The 16,820-nt window shown below is 54.2% G+C and overlaps 1 protein-coding gene across 5 annotated transcripts in view; it reads left to right on the top strand.

The window, feature by feature from the left end:
- ABR (ABR activator of RhoGEF and GTPase) overlaps positions 1-15,286 on the top strand; it is a 167,534-nt gene extending 152,248 nt beyond the window's left edge. For all 5 annotated transcript variants that reach the window (XM_087825987.1, XM_087825986.1, XM_087825988.1 and 2 more), the window contains 7 exons: positions 5,990-6,049; positions 6,314-6,423; positions 7,360-7,499; positions 8,578-8,712; positions 9,599-9,704; positions 11,836-11,983; positions 12,629-15,286. In XM_087825987.1, the coding sequence (XP_087682113.1) occupies positions 5,990-6,049; positions 6,314-6,423; positions 7,360-7,499; positions 8,578-8,712; positions 9,599-9,704; positions 11,836-11,983; positions 12,629-12,718 (789 nt within the window). In that variant the 3' untranslated portion in view covers positions 12,719-15,286. The remainder of the gene's footprint in view (positions 1-5,989; positions 6,050-6,313; positions 6,424-7,359; positions 7,500-8,577; positions 8,713-9,598; positions 9,705-11,835; positions 11,984-12,628) is intronic.
- The last annotated feature ends 1,534 nt before the right edge of the window (positions 15,287-16,820 follow it).

The raw sequence follows: 16,820 nt of genomic DNA, 5'->3' as shown, positions 1-16,820 counted from the left end.
GGGTGCTGTGAGGCTAACCTGGCTTCAATAAAAGCCTCATTCAGCTGCTAAACCCTTTCCATATGTGGGCCTCTGGGAACTTCAAAGTTCTGGGGAGGGGGTGGGGGAAGGCAAGCTGAGGCGAGTGGCCTCGTCCCAGTGCCTTGCACAAGCCTGTCGTGTGGCTGGCCTGGGAGTCCGGGGGTCTGACCCAGCAGGTGAGGGCTGGAGGGCAGAGCTTGCTTGGCCTTGGGGGGAGACAGGTCTCTGGGAAGATGGGTGAGTTGACTGAACCTGACCCCGGTCTCGCTGACCCAGCTGCTGAGCTGGAAGCCAAGATCGAGGCCCTGGCATCCCCCTCCCACTCCACCCTGCCACGTTGACGGAATCCTACAGTACCCTCCCCAAGAGGGAGGAGAGGCAGGCTCTTGGCAGCTCCCTGTTCCCCCCGTTGCCAGCCCTACCATGCCTCTTACGCCTGTGGTCTGTCCCAATGACAGGCTGGCTTTGGTGTCCCAAGGGGACCCAGCCCAGAGCATGTGAATGCACTTGGAACAGGGCAGGGGAAAGCCAACCCCAGGCCGCCACCGTGGCCACTGGCCTGGGAGCCACAGGAAACGTACCCCAGTCAGACAAGACACCTGGCTCAGGGCCTGGTCGCAGCCCAGCACTCAGCCTCTGGCAGGCGTTCCCCAAAACACAGCCAGACAGCTCTGCCTTCCCACTCAGTACCCCGTCTACCTCTTAGGGTGACGGCTTCGGTGTGCCGAATTGACTGCCCTTATTGTTAAGAAGCACTTAGTTTTCGTTAGCTCTAAAAACAACTCTGGGCTTCAGGGTCGACACCACCACTCAGGGACAGGCCCTGGGTCCAGAGAGCCACAGGAGAACAGTGCTGGGGTGAGAGAAAGGGCGGGGCTCAGCCTAGAGGGACAGGAGGTCGGACAGGGCTGTGCTGGGGAAGTGACACAGTGAGGCTCTAACGGGAGGCGTGTAGCATCAAGGGACTATGGGGATGGAAGTGGAGCCCGGGAGCCCTTGGGGGCCTTGGTGAATACTGTCTCCATGGGCCCCGTCACCCACTGAGCACCTCTGTGCCTGTGCCTCCCCCTCCCCCGGCTGTACTGCTGGTTCTGACACTGGTTTGCCATCTGCGTATAGACGGGGCCACCACAGGCCCCTCATTGTAGATTGAAGTAGCCCATGGGAAGGGGAAGGGGAGGGGTGGTGACAGAAATCACCAGGCTTTCAGGCCAGCTGCATGCCTGAAGGCGTGTAGTATAGTGGGAAGACTTGCTCACTGTCAGAAGGACCCAGGTTTGAACGTGGGCTCTGTCACCTACTCACAGGAGCAGGATGGGGACCCCAGACTCTCTGGTGCCACTGAAATCCCAAGTATGGCGGGTGGGGAGTGGGGCATGAATGGCCCTGGAGCCAGAGGGAAGGAGCAGCACTAGGGTCACCTGCCCCAGGCTGGAAACAAATGGGCCAGGAGGAGGGGCTCAGACCTCTCAGAAGGGACCCCTGAGGACATTCTCAAAATGAAGGTGATCCCCGCCATCTGGAGGATGCTCAGCTGTGCACGGAGCATCTCCCCACCCTTGGATCCTCTAACACTCAGCCCTCTGCAAGGCCAGTGGGGTGTTTCCTGTCCTAAACACGAAGCCACTGAAGCCCAACTAGGTAAGACGGCCTCCCCAGCACCTGCCAGAGTCTCCCTGAGAATCCGAGGTCTCCCACGTGGGGAAGCAGGACGCCCAGCAGGAGCCTAGGATTTTGTTGCAGGGAACCTAGTAGTTCTCTCCTGACATCAGTCCCAGAGGTCAGCCGATTCTCCCCGACAGAGAGAGGTCTGACCAAGTCCAAATGCAAAGGTTGAGCTGCTCCCAGCAGCCAGGTACAGCCCACTCACTTGTCACTTTCTCCAGCATGTTCTATGGCCTGTGTCTGTCTTCTGCGGCCCACCTTAGGGGAGCCCCACTGTCTGTGCATTTCCTGTAGGGTGAAGGAGGGCCCTCTGGGGTCTCCCCCAGCCTGGCCCTTTGCAGCCCCATATACCTCCCTCTCTCAGGTGACCTGACGTCCCCCAGGTGTTTGCTCCACAGGGCTGGTGGATGGCGCCTATCTGCTGGGACTAGAGGGCGAGCGGTCAGGTGTTCCCATCCACTGCCATCCCTGGGTCTGGCCCCTCTGCCCCCAGTGCTAATCTAATCAGGAAATAGCAGAGTCCACATTTCCCAGGGGTTATAAATAGCCAGAGCAATCCAGGCAACAGCATTTCTCTGGAAAACGTGCCATGTCCCTCTCTGCTCTGCACCCTCCCTTCTCTGTATTTAAATGACATCCTGAAATAGACTTGGCTTCTGGAGGCTGCTGGCCTCCTGAGAGACAGAGCTTCATTGTCGGGGAGGGGGGCAGGCCTCCCTGAGTGGGTACCAGGGTGCACCTGTAGAGGGGGTTGGGAATGTGGCAGTGGTGGGGACTCACAGTAAAACTCGAAAGTGCCACCTTACCCAGACCTGGCCTCAGACAGGCTGGTGCATTTAAAGCAACTGCAAATGGTGCTGGCAGGCTGCAGAGGGACCAGGTCTTAGTGCAAGGGGCAGAGGGGAACTGAAGAGTCCTGAAGCCTGGGGTAATCCAGGAAGGCTTTCTGGAGGAAACAGGGCTGGCACTGGGCCTTAGCATCGGGAGTTGCTTTTCCTGTCGCAGATGTTCCCAGGAAAATGTAGGGCTCCTAGCTGGCAGCTAGAACAGAAGCAGTGAGGAGGGAAGTAACAGAAGGACTGTACTGGAGGTGCCTGCCAGCACCCAGGTCTGCCCATGGAGCTAGACCACGCACCAGGAACCCTGATGTCTCCTTTCTAAAGAAATAGTGCTAACAGCAGCCACCCTTGTTGCCAAGAGGTGCAGGCACCAGGCCGGGTGCTTTACATGTTATTTTGCAGGTTTGGCCGAGCAGGTGAGTCAGAGAGACTTGATTTTGTCCCCAGTTCTCACTTTCTAGATGTGTGGCCCTGGGCAAGTTCCTCTCTAAGCCTCCATATCCCCATCTATAAAATGGAAGCAGCTGTCAAGGCTTGAACCTATGAGGCTTGTTATGATGATTAATTGAGATGCTGTTACTATTTTCCATAGCAACCCTCCGAGGTAGGTGTGGACACTCCCAACAAGGAAACTGAGGCTCAGGGAGGTTAAGTGACGTGCCCCAGTTCACACAGTTGAGTGAAGGGCAAACATTTGGACTCAGGTCAGTCTGACTCAGTCCCTATACTTTCCCCACTTGGGCTGTATCCAGATGCCACTCCAGGACCCATGGAAGGACTCCTGGCTCAGTCAGTAGCAGGTGCCAGGTCAGGGGAGGCTGGGACAGGGGAGTGGCATTCGGTGAATCTTTCCAGGTGCCATGACCATGCTGGTTCATGCTGATGCCCAGAGACACCTGCGTTAAAAGGCAGGTCGCTCTAGAATGTAGGCCCCAAAGTGAGCATCTGCTTCTGGTGACAACAGCTGAGGTCTCCCTACTCCACGTGGCTACTGCTAGAGGACAGGGTTAGGGGCAGACCCAGGCCCCGTGTCCAAGACCCAGCATTCTGGATGAGATGAAGGCCTGGCGAGAGCTTGGGACAAAAAGAAGTTTTAGAAGGGAGGGAGGTTTCAGGAAAATGAGGCCAAACTTGGGGCTTCCTTTGGGACCCAGCACAGCAGGAGACTTGGCCCCAAGCCTTCTGGAATAGAGAGCTGGGCAGCAGCCAGGCTGGTAAATCCCACATGCTTCGCTGTGTGTTTGAGGAGGTACTGGGTGGGGAGCATGGGGGTGCTCAGTTCTCTCCATCCTGCTCTCCCTCTCTCCTGTTCTCAGTCTGTCCCTCCTCTGGGCAGAGAAGTGACTGCTGAAGGCTGGGCTGGGGCCAAAGCTGGCCCAGGCGCAGACCCCAGGCCCCATCAGATGCATGGGTGCCACCTGTCCCTAGCTGGTGTGTGCATGATAGAAGGTTCAGGAAGGACTTACCCTGAGCTGTAGGAAGCGCCAGGGCCCAGCCCACCCTGGGTTGACCTGGATGCAGTTTTCCTCTGGTGAGGCGTGTTGAACAGTGGTGTTCAAGCTGCACGTGCCCCTGGGGGTGTGCAGAGACTTTCTGAGGGGTGCATGGCAGGTAGAGTTTCAAGGGAGTCAATTTGCAGATCCTCAACTCCCATAGGTGCTATTGTCAAAAAGCGATCGTCCTGTGAAGGACCTTTGACATCACCTCTCTCTGCAGAGGAGCTGGGGGGGGGGGGGGCTGGCCCTGGGGTGGGACACCTCCTGGGTGCACAATAGAGGGGCCGCTTGAAATGCTGGTGTGGGTGCTGGAAAATGAAAGACTAATGGCTGGGTTACAGATCCTTTCACCAGCCAGGTGGTTCCCTGTTCTGTTTTCTACAAAACTGATGGAAATTGGCAGAGAGATTATTGAACATAAATTTTGACAATGGGTATATGTGCAATTTAAGGCAAATAATGAGGAAAGAGGTTAAAAATTGCCTGACGTTGCTATGATAAAACTATTTTCAGCCTCATTTACTTACTTGTGTGAACAGGGTGTTTTGTGCTTTACATCTTCAAAAACAAAACCAAAAAAATAACAGAATTGATGCTGAACCCCTCTCTCACCCTAGCCAAAAACACTATTCGTACACATGCATGAACTAAACCAGAAAATGCTCTACCCATCTGGTTAAGAGATGCAGTCCCACCAAAATGGTCCTTTGCTGCTGAATATTTATTAAAACTTCTAATGTGTTTGGTTAATTTGTTATTGTATACTGCTAACTATTGTAATAACTAATCCAGAATATGTTTCGAATATTTAGAGCCTTATGGCCTCAGGAAATTTTTCATTTCCATTTATACAGATGTTTTTGTTGAAGTGAAATAAAATAGGGTGACGAATAAAAGACTTTAACATCAAAAAATACAAACTAGGACAAACCCCTTTGGAAAAATAGAATAGAAACAAGTTCAAGGAGCAAGAGGCAACATGGGGTTTCTGCAGAGGGAAGAAGAGCTCGTCATGTCTTTTTTAAGTGGGTGACAGCGGTATCAAATCACATGGTATTTGGACCTCACTGAACACATTTAAGAGAATGAGGTAACAGTTTTATTTTAAAATGTAAATGTTTACATTATTTTGGAAATTCTATTCCTTGCAAGTATTTAAACTTCCTTTGGAAATATTCAGATGTTGATTTAAAATGTGCCAGAGAGTGCATGGTTTTTCAGATTTGTGGGCGCACAAGGAGAAACAATTTGAAGGCCGCTGGGTTAGAGAAGCAGAGTCGTGTCCAGTCCCCTGTGAGGGAGGCCTCTGAGCCTTTCCTGTGAGCCCACCGCCCTGGGGCCCCTGCCCGATGCGGGGGCCTCCCCTGCCAAGTGTTTGCTTCCTTGGGGGCCAGCTGCTTACCCCAGGTATCTCACTGAGCCTCCACAACAGTCCAGCGAGGGAGGTTCTGTTAGACTGCAATGCACAGATGAAACAAATGAGGCTGGCGTAGCAAGGTAAAAACATCCCAAGCTGCAGGCCCAGAGCCAGGATTCAGACCAGGCAGCCTGACTCCCGAGACTGGGCTCCAGCTCTGCATTGCAGTGCCTCCCGTTCAGCACCTCCAGTGCACGGGCTACATCCCCTCCTGTCGACTCCAGGTGGTCAAGCAAGTTGCTTACTGTCTGTGAGCCTCAGTTTTTGCATCTGTGAAATGGGTGATCATCCCATTTCAGGATGGGATGTGAAGGAGCTGTGAGGGCAAAATTACCTAACAGTGTGCCCTACCTCCTCACTGCTTCCTTCACTAACCGGGGCAGGAGGGGCTGGGGGCTGAAGCTACTCAAGGACTGGTTTCCGGATGAGCACCAAGTCCTCCTCCTGCCTTCCTGACCATGTAGCCAGCTTATGAGCAGTGGCTGAACAGCAGAGAGCTCTGGCTTGGTCTCTGGGCTGTCATCTCACTCCCGTTCTTTCTTTCTTCACAGTTGGATCCACAAACTGTAGAAACCAAGAACTGGCACACAGATGTGATCGAGATGAACGGGGTGAGCTGGAGAGAAGGAAATGTCTGCGCAGTGGGTGGGCAGCCCGACCTCTGGCCAGTGTCCTCGGGGTGCTATCCTGCCCCTGTCCCCTTAGCCCAGCCCCTCTCCCTTCTCCTCCACCTACACCCTACCCACTCCCACCCTGCCGGTATTTTATGGAGCCCTGGGTGCTAGAGGTTGGCCTTGTTTACAGTCCTGGCGAGAGGGACCCTAGGGTTTGGGGGCGCTCCTCAGGCACTCATGCCCTGCCTCACCCTCAACCAGATCAAAGTGGAATTCTCCATGAAATTCACCAGCCGAGATATGAGCCTGAAGAGGACACCGTCCAAAAAGCAGACCGGTGTCTTTGGTGTGAAGATCAGCGTGGTGACCAAGTAGGTGCTGCCTCCGGTGTCCGAGTGCTGGCCTTAGTGCCCAGGGTCCCTCCAGCCCCTGCCTTCTAGCCCTCCCTGCCTGCCCCTGCCCCTAATCAGCCACCCTTCAGTTCAGTAGTCACAGTGGCAAGCTTGGAAGCCAAAAGTGGCCTGCAGAGGTGTATTCTGTCTCACGCATTTTATTTACTTATTTTTTTTAAATGTTTTTATTGATTTCATAGAGAGGAAGGGAGATAGAAAGATCAATAATGAGAGAGTCATTGATCGGCTGCCTCCTGCACGCCCCCACTGAAGATTGGGCCTGCAACCTGGGCATGTGCCCTGACGGGGAATCAAACCCTGACCTCCTGGTTCATAGGTCAATGCTCAACCACTGAGCCATGCCGGCTGGGCTCACATGCCACTTTAGAAATAAATGAGCCAGCATTGAAACATTGGGAGACTGCATGTGAAAATGCCAGGTCAGCCTCTCATAATAAATGGGAAGATTTGACAACTGCAGGACTACATTTCAACTTGGCAGAGGCTGGCTGGACTCCCAGGAGCGGTGCCCCTCGGGAAAGGAAATGCATCCTCAGCTCGCCACCATCCCCGTGTCCCCAGGACCCGACCCTCCCCCCTTGTATAAGTTACCCGCTGGGTCTTCCATAACATTTGAATCTGAGACCTCTGTTCTAAGGAACATTCTTTCCTCAGAGTCTTTGGGCTTATCTCCCAAAACTTCCCACCTTTGTCCCTTGCTGTCCCTCAGCAGGCAGGTCTCAGGTGGGCTGTGTGGGCCAGGGTGGCATGGCCTGTTCCTCAGCCCTCTTCTTGCCCCCCACGTCCTGACGGCAGAGGCTGGAGCTCTCCAAGGCCCGGGTATTCTTCGGGGAGGGGGCTATGTAGCTGTCACTGGGAGGCCTCCCCCCACCCTCATGCCATCTCCTCCCCCAGGCGGGAGCGCTCTAAGGTGCCCTACGTCGTCCGGCAGTGCGTGGAGGAGGTGGAGAAGAGGGGCATCGAGGAGGTCGGCATCTACCGGATATCCGGGGTGGCCACGGACATCCAGGCCCTGAAGGCCGTCTTTGATGCCAGTGAGTGGGGGCGGGGGGGGGGCAGCAGGGAGGGAGATGGTCTCCAGCAGGCTCGTAGGGCTGGCAGGAGAGCCCAGTGGAACCGGGAGGCCTTCTCCATGGAGAGGCCCCAGTTAGCCTCTATGAACTGCAATCCAGTGGCATGAGGTGGGCCATTTCTTAGTCCCCTGGGAAGGATCTTCCTGCACTCTCACATAGTCCCCCTCCCCTCCTATCTCTAGCCATTGCTACAGATAAGGAACTGAGGCTGAGAGAGGTCAAGTCAACTTGCCCAGGCTTACCCAGCTAGTAGGTTTTGAGCCTGCCTTAAACTCAGACCTTTCTGACTCGAGTCTGAATTCCTGGCTTTCTCGCTAGCTCCCAGGTTCGGGGGGGGGGGGGGGCAAGGAAAGGAAAGACTGAGTCTGAGCTAGCTGGCTCAGGCTCCCCTCTGCCATCTCCAGGGCCCAATGTGCCCTCTGGGAGGGGCACTGTTGTCTCTGGCTCTAGACCTGGCCTTTCCAGGTCTACTTCCCCATCTCGCCAGTTCAGGCTACGGCAGCAGCACACCCAGTAGTCAGGGAACTGGGACTGGCCAGGCAGTGCCAATTCCACGGGAGCTGAGGGGGCCTGTAGGTGTCCCTGGGTGGCTGCCAAGCAGATGAGTTCGGGAAGCCTGGGGTGGGGGGCTGGGGAAATGCTGGCACATGGTTCCTCTGTGCAACCTGGAGGCTGAGGCTTTGCTGGAACATGATTTTAGGTGTAAAAAATGTGCAGTGCCTTCCAGAGAAAGGCTTAGCAGTGGGGAGATTCCAGCTGGAAGGAGGGTATGTGACACGTGGCTCAAATATGGCTCCAGAACTCCTGATGATGAACTCTGTCCGCCCTTCCTCTCCCCCCCATGGACTTGAGTCACAGACCACCTGTGGGCACTACCTGCATCCTGCCTTTCTGGGGGAGACCAGACCAGAGACGGAGTGGGTGGGGGACCCCTGGTAGGTGAAGGATGGAACAGAGCTCCACCCAACCAGCTGAGGGCTCCACCCAACCAGAGGTGGCTCAGGCCACTGCAGCCCCTGACCTCGCACCTCCTCTACAGATAACAAGGACATCCTGCTGATGCTGAGTGACATGGACATCAACGCCATCGCCGGCACCCTCAAGCTCTACTTCCGGGAGCTGCCCGAGCCCCTCCTCACAGACCGACTTTACCCTGCCTTCATGGAGGGCATCGGTGAGGCTCCAGGAACCTGAGGGCTGGGCTGAGCCAAGCCCCCTGAGCAGCAGAGTAAAGAGCAACATGAGAGCCTGCGGCTTCCCTTGCTCACTGATCTGCCTAATGCACCTGAGCATGCAGCTGAGTAGCCAGGAGGGCAAGGTGTGGCCCGCTGGGGCCTGAGCCAGAGGCTGGGCCCTCTCACCTGCCTCTCTCCCCTCTTGTCCCATGGGCTGCCCTTTGTGCTTCCCCCTTGGACGGTGACCTCCTTGCTTGGAAACCTGGGTGTCCAAGGAAATCTGTCCTGCAGTGAGTAGTCAGGGGCAAGAGCACTCCAGAGGCAAGAAGCCTGGTTAGGCTGGAATGCACTTGAGGTGGCTGGTGCTGAGCCTCCCAGAAGGACCACTCATCTCACCTGTGCATGGGTGGGGAGGAAGCAGAGGGCCCTGGCCAGCAGGGCTCTGGCTTCCACTCATTTGGGCCAAATCCAGGCCTGGGTGCATCCTTCCTGCCTCTTCCCCTGAGGCAGATCAGGGCTTCAGCCACCATGAGAAATGAGGAGCCCCCATGGAAGGCTGCTCACTGCCATGCTCCAGTATCGGAGTGGCTAAGAGAAAACATTCACGCCAGTGTCATCGTCTTAAACTTAGCCTTACAGATGAGGGTGGCACATGGCATTTGCCGTAAAGGCCTGTGCAGTAAGGGCAGGCAGGTGTCTGCTCTCCACCAGCCTGCCTCCTGGCTGAGTTCTAGGTTGTGGGTGGGGCGTCCTGTAGGAACTGGCTATTAATAGGACAGCCTGGGCTCTCCCTCAGGGTCCCACAGCCTCCTGACCACAGGGGCGCTGGCTAGGGCCTCCCCACCTGGGAGCCAAGCCCCGCCCTAGCCCCGTGTCTCCCCACAGCCCTGTCAGACCCTGCTGCCAAGGAAAACTGCATGATGCATCTGCTCCGCTCCCTGCCCGACCCCAACCTCATCACCTTCCTCTTCTTGCTGGAACACTTGAAAAGGTAATGGACAGGGTTCCACTGGGGTTGGGGGTGGGCAGGGAGCCCAGGGCAGACACCTGCTGGAGAGAACATGCTTGCTGCAGGGCCCGCCTCCTCATGGGTGCTGGCCTCTGCTGGGCCACCCATAGCAGGGTGAGAGCTTGCTTTTCAAACTTTTATAATATTTGGGTCCTAATAACCACCTGGAATATTGGCCATAGAATGCTTAGAAAGGCAGGGCTAGAGCCAAAAACCACAGATGAGTTTTACAGTCAGTGGGTCAGTCAACTTAGCACATTTTAAATGGAAAGAATAGACAGCGTCAGGGTGCACCGCGGGCAGTAAGTATGCGTGTGTCCTGTTGTTCTGTCCATTACATATGACACATAGTTGTGTCCTTGACAATGCAGGGTGTTTGCATTGTCATGGTCAAAATGTTAGAAACTCCTCAGTCTTGACCATGCCTTCTCTAACAGGTAGGGAAACAGGCCCAGCCCAGCAGGGATATGCTGTGGTTAGCAGGGCTCTGTCCCTGCAATCCCAGCTCCCAAATCCTAAACTAAGGCCCTTCCCACCTTCTCCCCTGCTCCTTCTGTAATCAAACCGAGAGCTGCTAAAGTTGAGGCCTGAAGCAAAATTCAGACTGAAACTAGCCCTGAAGGTGACCTTATCACTCTTGAGTCCGGAACTGGTCTGGGGTTTGAATAGGGAGGAAAAGTCCCCAGGTGTCCCTTAAATCCGCCACCCAGGACCAGGGAGCCTAGAGGGGGCCTGTGCTGTGGGCCAGGTCCTCCCTGAGCTCAGCCCAGCCCTCAGGCCCAGGCTCCCAACTATAGCTCAGGAGGGCCAGCTGAGACCTGGAAACGCCTGGGACTGCTGTCTTGTTTTTCCCATTATGGGACATTTTCCCTCTGGTTTGGCCAGGACCAGAGCCCCAACCAATTCCCAAATAGTTTGGCAAGCACTATGGGGAGGACACACACAGGAGGAATGGGAAGGGAAAATTCATTAGGTTTTCCACCCTGGGAACTAGGCACAGTCTGTTCCCACATCTGGGCCCCTGGCTGGGGCGTGTGTGTGTGTGTGTGTGTGTGTGTGTGTGTGTGTGTGTGAGTGTGAAGGGGTTGGGCCAGCTGCATAGCTTCCTCCTGGCATGGCAATGTTTGCCCGTTTCCAAAGCAGTCAGCGGGCACATCCATAACTCTTGCCTGGAGGCTGGGAATGATGGTATAGTTGGGAGTGGGTGAGAGGCACTGCTCAGGGGTGGGTGGGTCTCAGCCCCAGAAACATTTCCTAGGACTGGAGAGGCCCAGGGCCTCTCTGATGCGTTGGGTGGCACTGGACTGCCTGGATACTACCCACAGAAGGCAGCCCCTGCTGTCACTCGGGAAATATCTACAGAGCATCTGGCCTGTTGTGCAAGAGAAGCAGAAGATCCAAAGGGAGACAACTCTGGGGTCCCATGAGACAGACCCTTCTGGAAAAGGGCTCCATCTGGGATTAGGATTATGCCTGCCACAGCACAGAGGGCAGAGCCTCAAGTCTAGTTAGCAACTGCAGCTGGGGCTCTAGCTCCCTACCTGTGGCTCCTGCCCCTGCCCCGCCCACTCTGACTCTTCTCTAGGCCACGCAGCACAGCTTGACTCGTCATGGGTAAAGCACAGAGTGGTGCAGAGCAGGGGCTCTGGATGCAGGCTGCCTCGGTTCACATCCCAGCTCTACCACTTGCTAGCTGTGGAACCTCAGACAAGTCACTTAACCTCCCTGTACTTTGGTTTCTTCATCTGTACAGTGGAGGTGATAATACTATCCAGAGGATTCTGAGGAGTATGAATTATTGTCAGGAAAGTTCTTGGGGCAGTAATATCTCTAAGGTGGAGGTGTTGGAGCGGGTCCTCTTGGCTCTAATGGTTTACCATCAGTTCAGGGGGTGGCCTTGGAGCTGGGAATCTGTTACAGGAATGTACTGGGACATAGCTGGGGACTTGGTCCCTTGACTGAGTTCCCTCCCTACCAAGAGAGGTCTACCCTTTGGAGAGAAAGTCTAATAACCACCTTCCAAGAATCTGCCTAGGAGCTCTTACACACAAGGCCAAGGGTCTGGAGCTCCAAGTGGCTGCTGAGAGATGACTTTTTCTCCCCTCCCTTTCAGGGTTGCTGAGAAGGAGCCCATCAACAAAATGTCCCTTCACAACCTGGCTACTGTGTTTGGCCCCACGTTACTGAGACCCTCAGAAGTGGAGAGCAAAGCACACCTCACATCAGCTGCAGACATCTGGTCCCATGATGTCATGGCACAGGTACTACCACACTGCCCTGCCTGTAGCTGGTAGAGGGTGAGACAAGCCCCCCTGAGGGGTGGAGAGAGAACAGCTCAGAATCCCACCCCTTCCCTCCTGACCAGTTGGGTTCATGGTCTGTAGGCTGTCAACAGGGAGGCAGGGCTTTGGACAGTCCTCGCCCTCCCAGACCAAAACAAAGTTTACTAAGGCCCCTAGACCTGGGGCCCAGGTTCTCGCTGCAGAAATGAAGCCCAGGGGTATAGGAAAATGCTGGGGGTCTTGTCCTCTTGCATGGAAGCTCTAGTATTGCTTCTGGGTCAGGAAGCCTCCTTGAGATCCCCTACAAGACCTGGAGCAGGGTCCACTCTGAGACAGGAGGCCGGATGCCAAGCCAAAGCCAACCTCTGGAGGCAGGTTGGAAGCTTATGACAGGTTGGGAAGTGGCCCCAGGCTCCCCACCCTCTGCCCTGTGGCTCCCTCTACTGCTGCAAATGGGCAGGCACACCTAGGCTGCCATGGAAGGGGAAGTGGCAGGAGCCAGCCTGAGAGGGAAGGGGAGCAACACAGATGTGACCTCCAGCCAGAGGACCATTTCATCTCAACAGATCAGAGGAGGGCCACGAGGATAAGGACCCCACCTCAGTGTCCCCTGTCTCCCCACAGGTCCAGGTCCTCCTCTACTACCTGCAGCACCCCCCCATCTCCTTCGCAGAACTGAAGCGGAACACACTGTACTTCTCCACTGATGTGTAGCCCCAGGTGGGAGCAGCTGTGGGGGTGGCCGAGCCCACCTCTCCAGCCGGAGGACCCAACACAGACTTGAAAGACTACAATAGAAAACTCCCAAACCCAGCACTCCAGACTCCAAGGGTCGCAGATTTCCAAGAACTGGAACATGTGCATCTTTTGTGCCACCTGTACAAAGCCAGCTGACCCAGCCCCCAGCCTCACCGCCACACCTGGGCTCCTGCCCTTTGTACCTCTAGTTGTGTCTAATGCTCCATGCTGTTTGGGAATTGTTCTATGTCTCTCTGTCATGCAGAAAAGGTAGTGACTGACCCAGTATGGGCACAGAGAAAAGGTAGTGACTGACCCAGTATGGGCACAGAGACGGCCTGCTTTGTTCTTTCATTTCCTCCAACACTCTCCTCCTGAGTCCAGTCCAAGGGCTTTGATTTGGCGCCCAGTAACTGCTGCCAGCTTACCCTCTCTTGGCCCTGCTCCCAGACTGCAGTCTCCTGGCAGCCTCCCCTCGGGTTTCTCCACTCTCCACCCTCCCAGCCTGTCCACATGCATGTGCAGCCTTGGTTTTTGCTCCATCACCTTGAAAGTTCTGAGGCGGCCCTGGGTGGCGGTGACCACGGTGGCCCATCAGATGCTGCCGCATGCTGCCCCCGCCCTCCCCTTGCCCTCCACCTGTGGAAGCACACCTGCTTTGCCTTGTTGCCTGTGCAAATGTTGGACAAGGAGACAGACTCACACTAATCCTCAGCTTAGCAGAGCTGGAGAGTGGATTTCTGGAATTTTCCACTCGAGAATCTCCATTTCTGGGGTTTATCTGTTCTGTCTCCTTCTGACCAGTGAGGCATCTTGACTGTTTCTTCTGCTTTTCAGTTCCTTTTCCCCTCGTGTTTTATTTCGAGTGTAGACTCACAAGTGACCTGCTATCAAGATAGCCGGAGGGTCAAGAAAGAATTGGGGAGGTGGGAGAGGCAGCCACTGAGGCAGGAGCACTGGCTGGACATTCGGAGGAGTGCCATGTGGCACTGGATGTCCTGAGTTGGGGAAGTGGCTGTCAGCATCAAAGAGCTATAGTAGCTTTCCTAGTGGAGCTAGGCCTCCAGGAGGGCAACTCATGTGGCTGAAGCAGGTGTCCAGACATAGGCAGGCTCCATCCAGGAGACTAGCCCTTACTGGCACCTCACGTACCTCGTGGTACCTTTGCCTTAGATTTTACATTCTCCACAGCCAAGCACTGCCACGGGGCAGCTGCCATGGCCACATGTGCTCCAGGGCCAGGGAAAGACAGGCACAGTCCAACAGTAGCCAGCGTCATGGTGCTGCCTCCCCACCCCAGCTCCTGGATGCATCCTTTTGTGTGAACTTTGGGAAACTCAAGAAGCTGGGGAAGATGAGGCACCTGCCTCTCTTGGGATTGGGTTGCTGGAGACCCTCATTGTTGACACTCTACCCGGGAGTCAGGGGTCAGTAGGTTCCATTCCCAACTTTGAGACCCACTGTTCTCAGTACTGGAAAGGATGAGAAGTGAAGTATCCCCAAATACTTCTGTTTCTTCCCATGTGCGCAGTAGCTGCCAACCTTTGGTGGTTGACCTGGAAGGGCAGACACTCCCAGACTGCAGGGGCTTGAGTAGTAGTACAGGCTCCCTGGCTCTTCTCTGTGGCAGAGAGTAGATTCCAGGGTTCAGGATTGGAGAGAACAGCTCCCATAGCTTGAGCTCAGGGCTGAGTTTTAATGAAGGGTTTGCTGGCCATAAAGTTGTAGTGCTTGCTCCTTGAGAAGCAGGGCCCTTTCTGATTGTTTATACCTGTTACCCAATCTTGGGCAGAACGGTACACAATCTGTGCACATCAGAGAAAGGAGATACTGAAGAGGAGGGAAATACTGACTAGCTAGCTACCTGTTAGCAGCTTAGCTAGGAGCCCTGCTCCTTGGGACAGGAGATGGGGAAAGAACTTGAGTCTGAAGATCCCAGCATCTGCCCATCCCTGCTCTTGCTTCCAAAGCCACCGATGGTAATGAACTGGAGGCCCAGCTTGAGCTAGTTATAGCCAAAAATGGGTGCCTCCCACTTCCCCAAAACAAGGGATGTTTACTTCTCAGCATCAAACAGCTACTTACTGCAGCCCCCGAGCTTGCTTAGGCAGTGTAAGAATGGGAGGCTAGAAGGCTGAGAAATGCCAGAGGCTCAGAATATTTATAAATTCTAACCCCAGAGTGGGGAGGGGCAGGTACCAGACTTGGACTAAGCTGCACCAAGGAAATAGCCCATGGGTTCTCCTGAGAGACAGGGACTGTGCAGCCCAGAACCCCCAGCCACTGTGCTCAGCAGGGCAGGCTGTGCCAACAGGCTCAGCACACAGGCTACAGGAATCCTAGGAGGCCTGTCCTTGCTGGCAATGACTGTGGGTTGCCGGTTTTTGCCGATACAGGTGGGATAGGACCCTTCATTAATATTTGACTTTAATAAGTTGGTAAGGATATATTTTTTGTCTGTTCTGTTTCAACTTATGTAGATTATTATAAATTGATGTAAAACACGTGAAAGGAAAATGTTAATAAAAAAATGCAAAGCCCCAACATTTGCACACAACTCAGCCCTCTGGTGCGGACATTTGTGTTCTCAGTGGTCCAGGGAAGACCACCAATCTAAATATTTAACTCTTCAGGCTGCCTCCAGATGTGAGTTTGCAAGAATCTGTTTACCTAGTTAACCCCCCCTGAGCTTTCCTACGGACCATGGGGACTGTGGCATTTTAAGGGAGGGGAGCCCACACCTTCTCCTTGCTCTTCACAAAGGCCTCCAGGTCAGCCAGCAGCCAGTTCATGAAATACAGATGCCCTGCCAGGGACCTGGCCATCAATATGCCTCCAAGAGATGGCAGGAACTGTCCATTCAAGTGGAGGCTTCATATTTTTCTCTACATTTTCCTTGGATATAGCTCAGCTTTGGGGCAGCCTTGCAGAGAGGCTGGGTCCCCTAGAGGGCCAGCCTCCCTTTAGGAAAGCCAGTGAGGTTAATGTAGGCTCCCACCAGCCCAAGCCATTGGACACTGTGTTTATTCTGGAGATCAGGAACAGATGTCTCTGAAAATTGGTGTTTGGTTTATGAGGTCATACTGACTCCTTAGCCATCTAAAACAGGAAACTATTCATCTCCTCTCTTGATTGAATAGTGAATGTGGACAATGCTTCGCCTATTGAACTGATGGCTACTGACACAGCCCAGGGCTCATCTTTTCCAAGGCAGTTTGTCTTGCGTCCAGTCGTTCAGTGTATCTGACCCCACATGTTAGACTGGCTGGCAGAAGATGCTGGGCATCCTAGCACTTTAACGGGTGCCAGGTAGGAGTATCTGCTTTTGCTCTCAAAGTGCTTATAGGTGACATTTAGGGACAGTGTAGCAAACAATTCTAAGTTTGTTCTGAGACCTCTGAGGATACTCCAGACAGCCTAGCAGCAATGAAGCCTCGTGCCTGTGAGACTGGGGCAGGCGTCATATAGAATTCACCATAGAAGGACATAAGCTCTGTGCACTCATTCCAAAGGAAACAGCAGACATGGCCAGAGGAAGGTGTTACCAGCTGGGTTTGACATTATCACTCACATACATACACACACTTGGGACGCCCGGATTTTCCAGTTGAGTCTTTGAACTCTGATTAAGGGTGGGTGGGCTAGAAGACAGCAGGCAAGGGGAAAGAGAGCAAAAAAAGAAAAAGCGAAGTTACTGTACAGTAGGAAAAAAGATATTACCACTGGATAAAGGCAGCCAGGATTACATGTCCCCCACCAAGCCTGCCTGCTCCCAAGAACAAAAGCCTGAGCTCATCAACATCTTACCACCAAAGCACCAGAGTAAATCAGAACCTGGAGCAAATCTCAACCATAAAAGGCTATTTGTGTGTGCGTGTGCACCTATGATGAACAATTAGGCTGCGATGTCAGAAAAGGGTTACCAGGTCAAGTCAAAATCACTAATACGTTAAAACAAAAAAACACCAGAGAACAAGGGTAGTGGTGACCAGCCCCTCAACAATGTCTGATTTTACTCAGTATCTGCTGTGATTCAGTCATCAGGATGATCATAGCAAGACCCTTCACATGCTTCCTT

Source organism: Miniopterus natalensis, chromosome 17, assembly GCF_054644295.1.
Source record: "Miniopterus natalensis isolate mMinNat1 chromosome 17, mMinNat1.hap1, whole genome shotgun sequence".
Lineage (NCBI taxonomy): Eukaryota > Metazoa > Chordata > Mammalia > Chiroptera > Miniopteridae > Miniopterus > Miniopterus natalensis.
The sequence above is the reverse complement of the archived record's forward strand: the minus strand, read 5'-3'. Positions and strand labels throughout refer to the sequence as shown.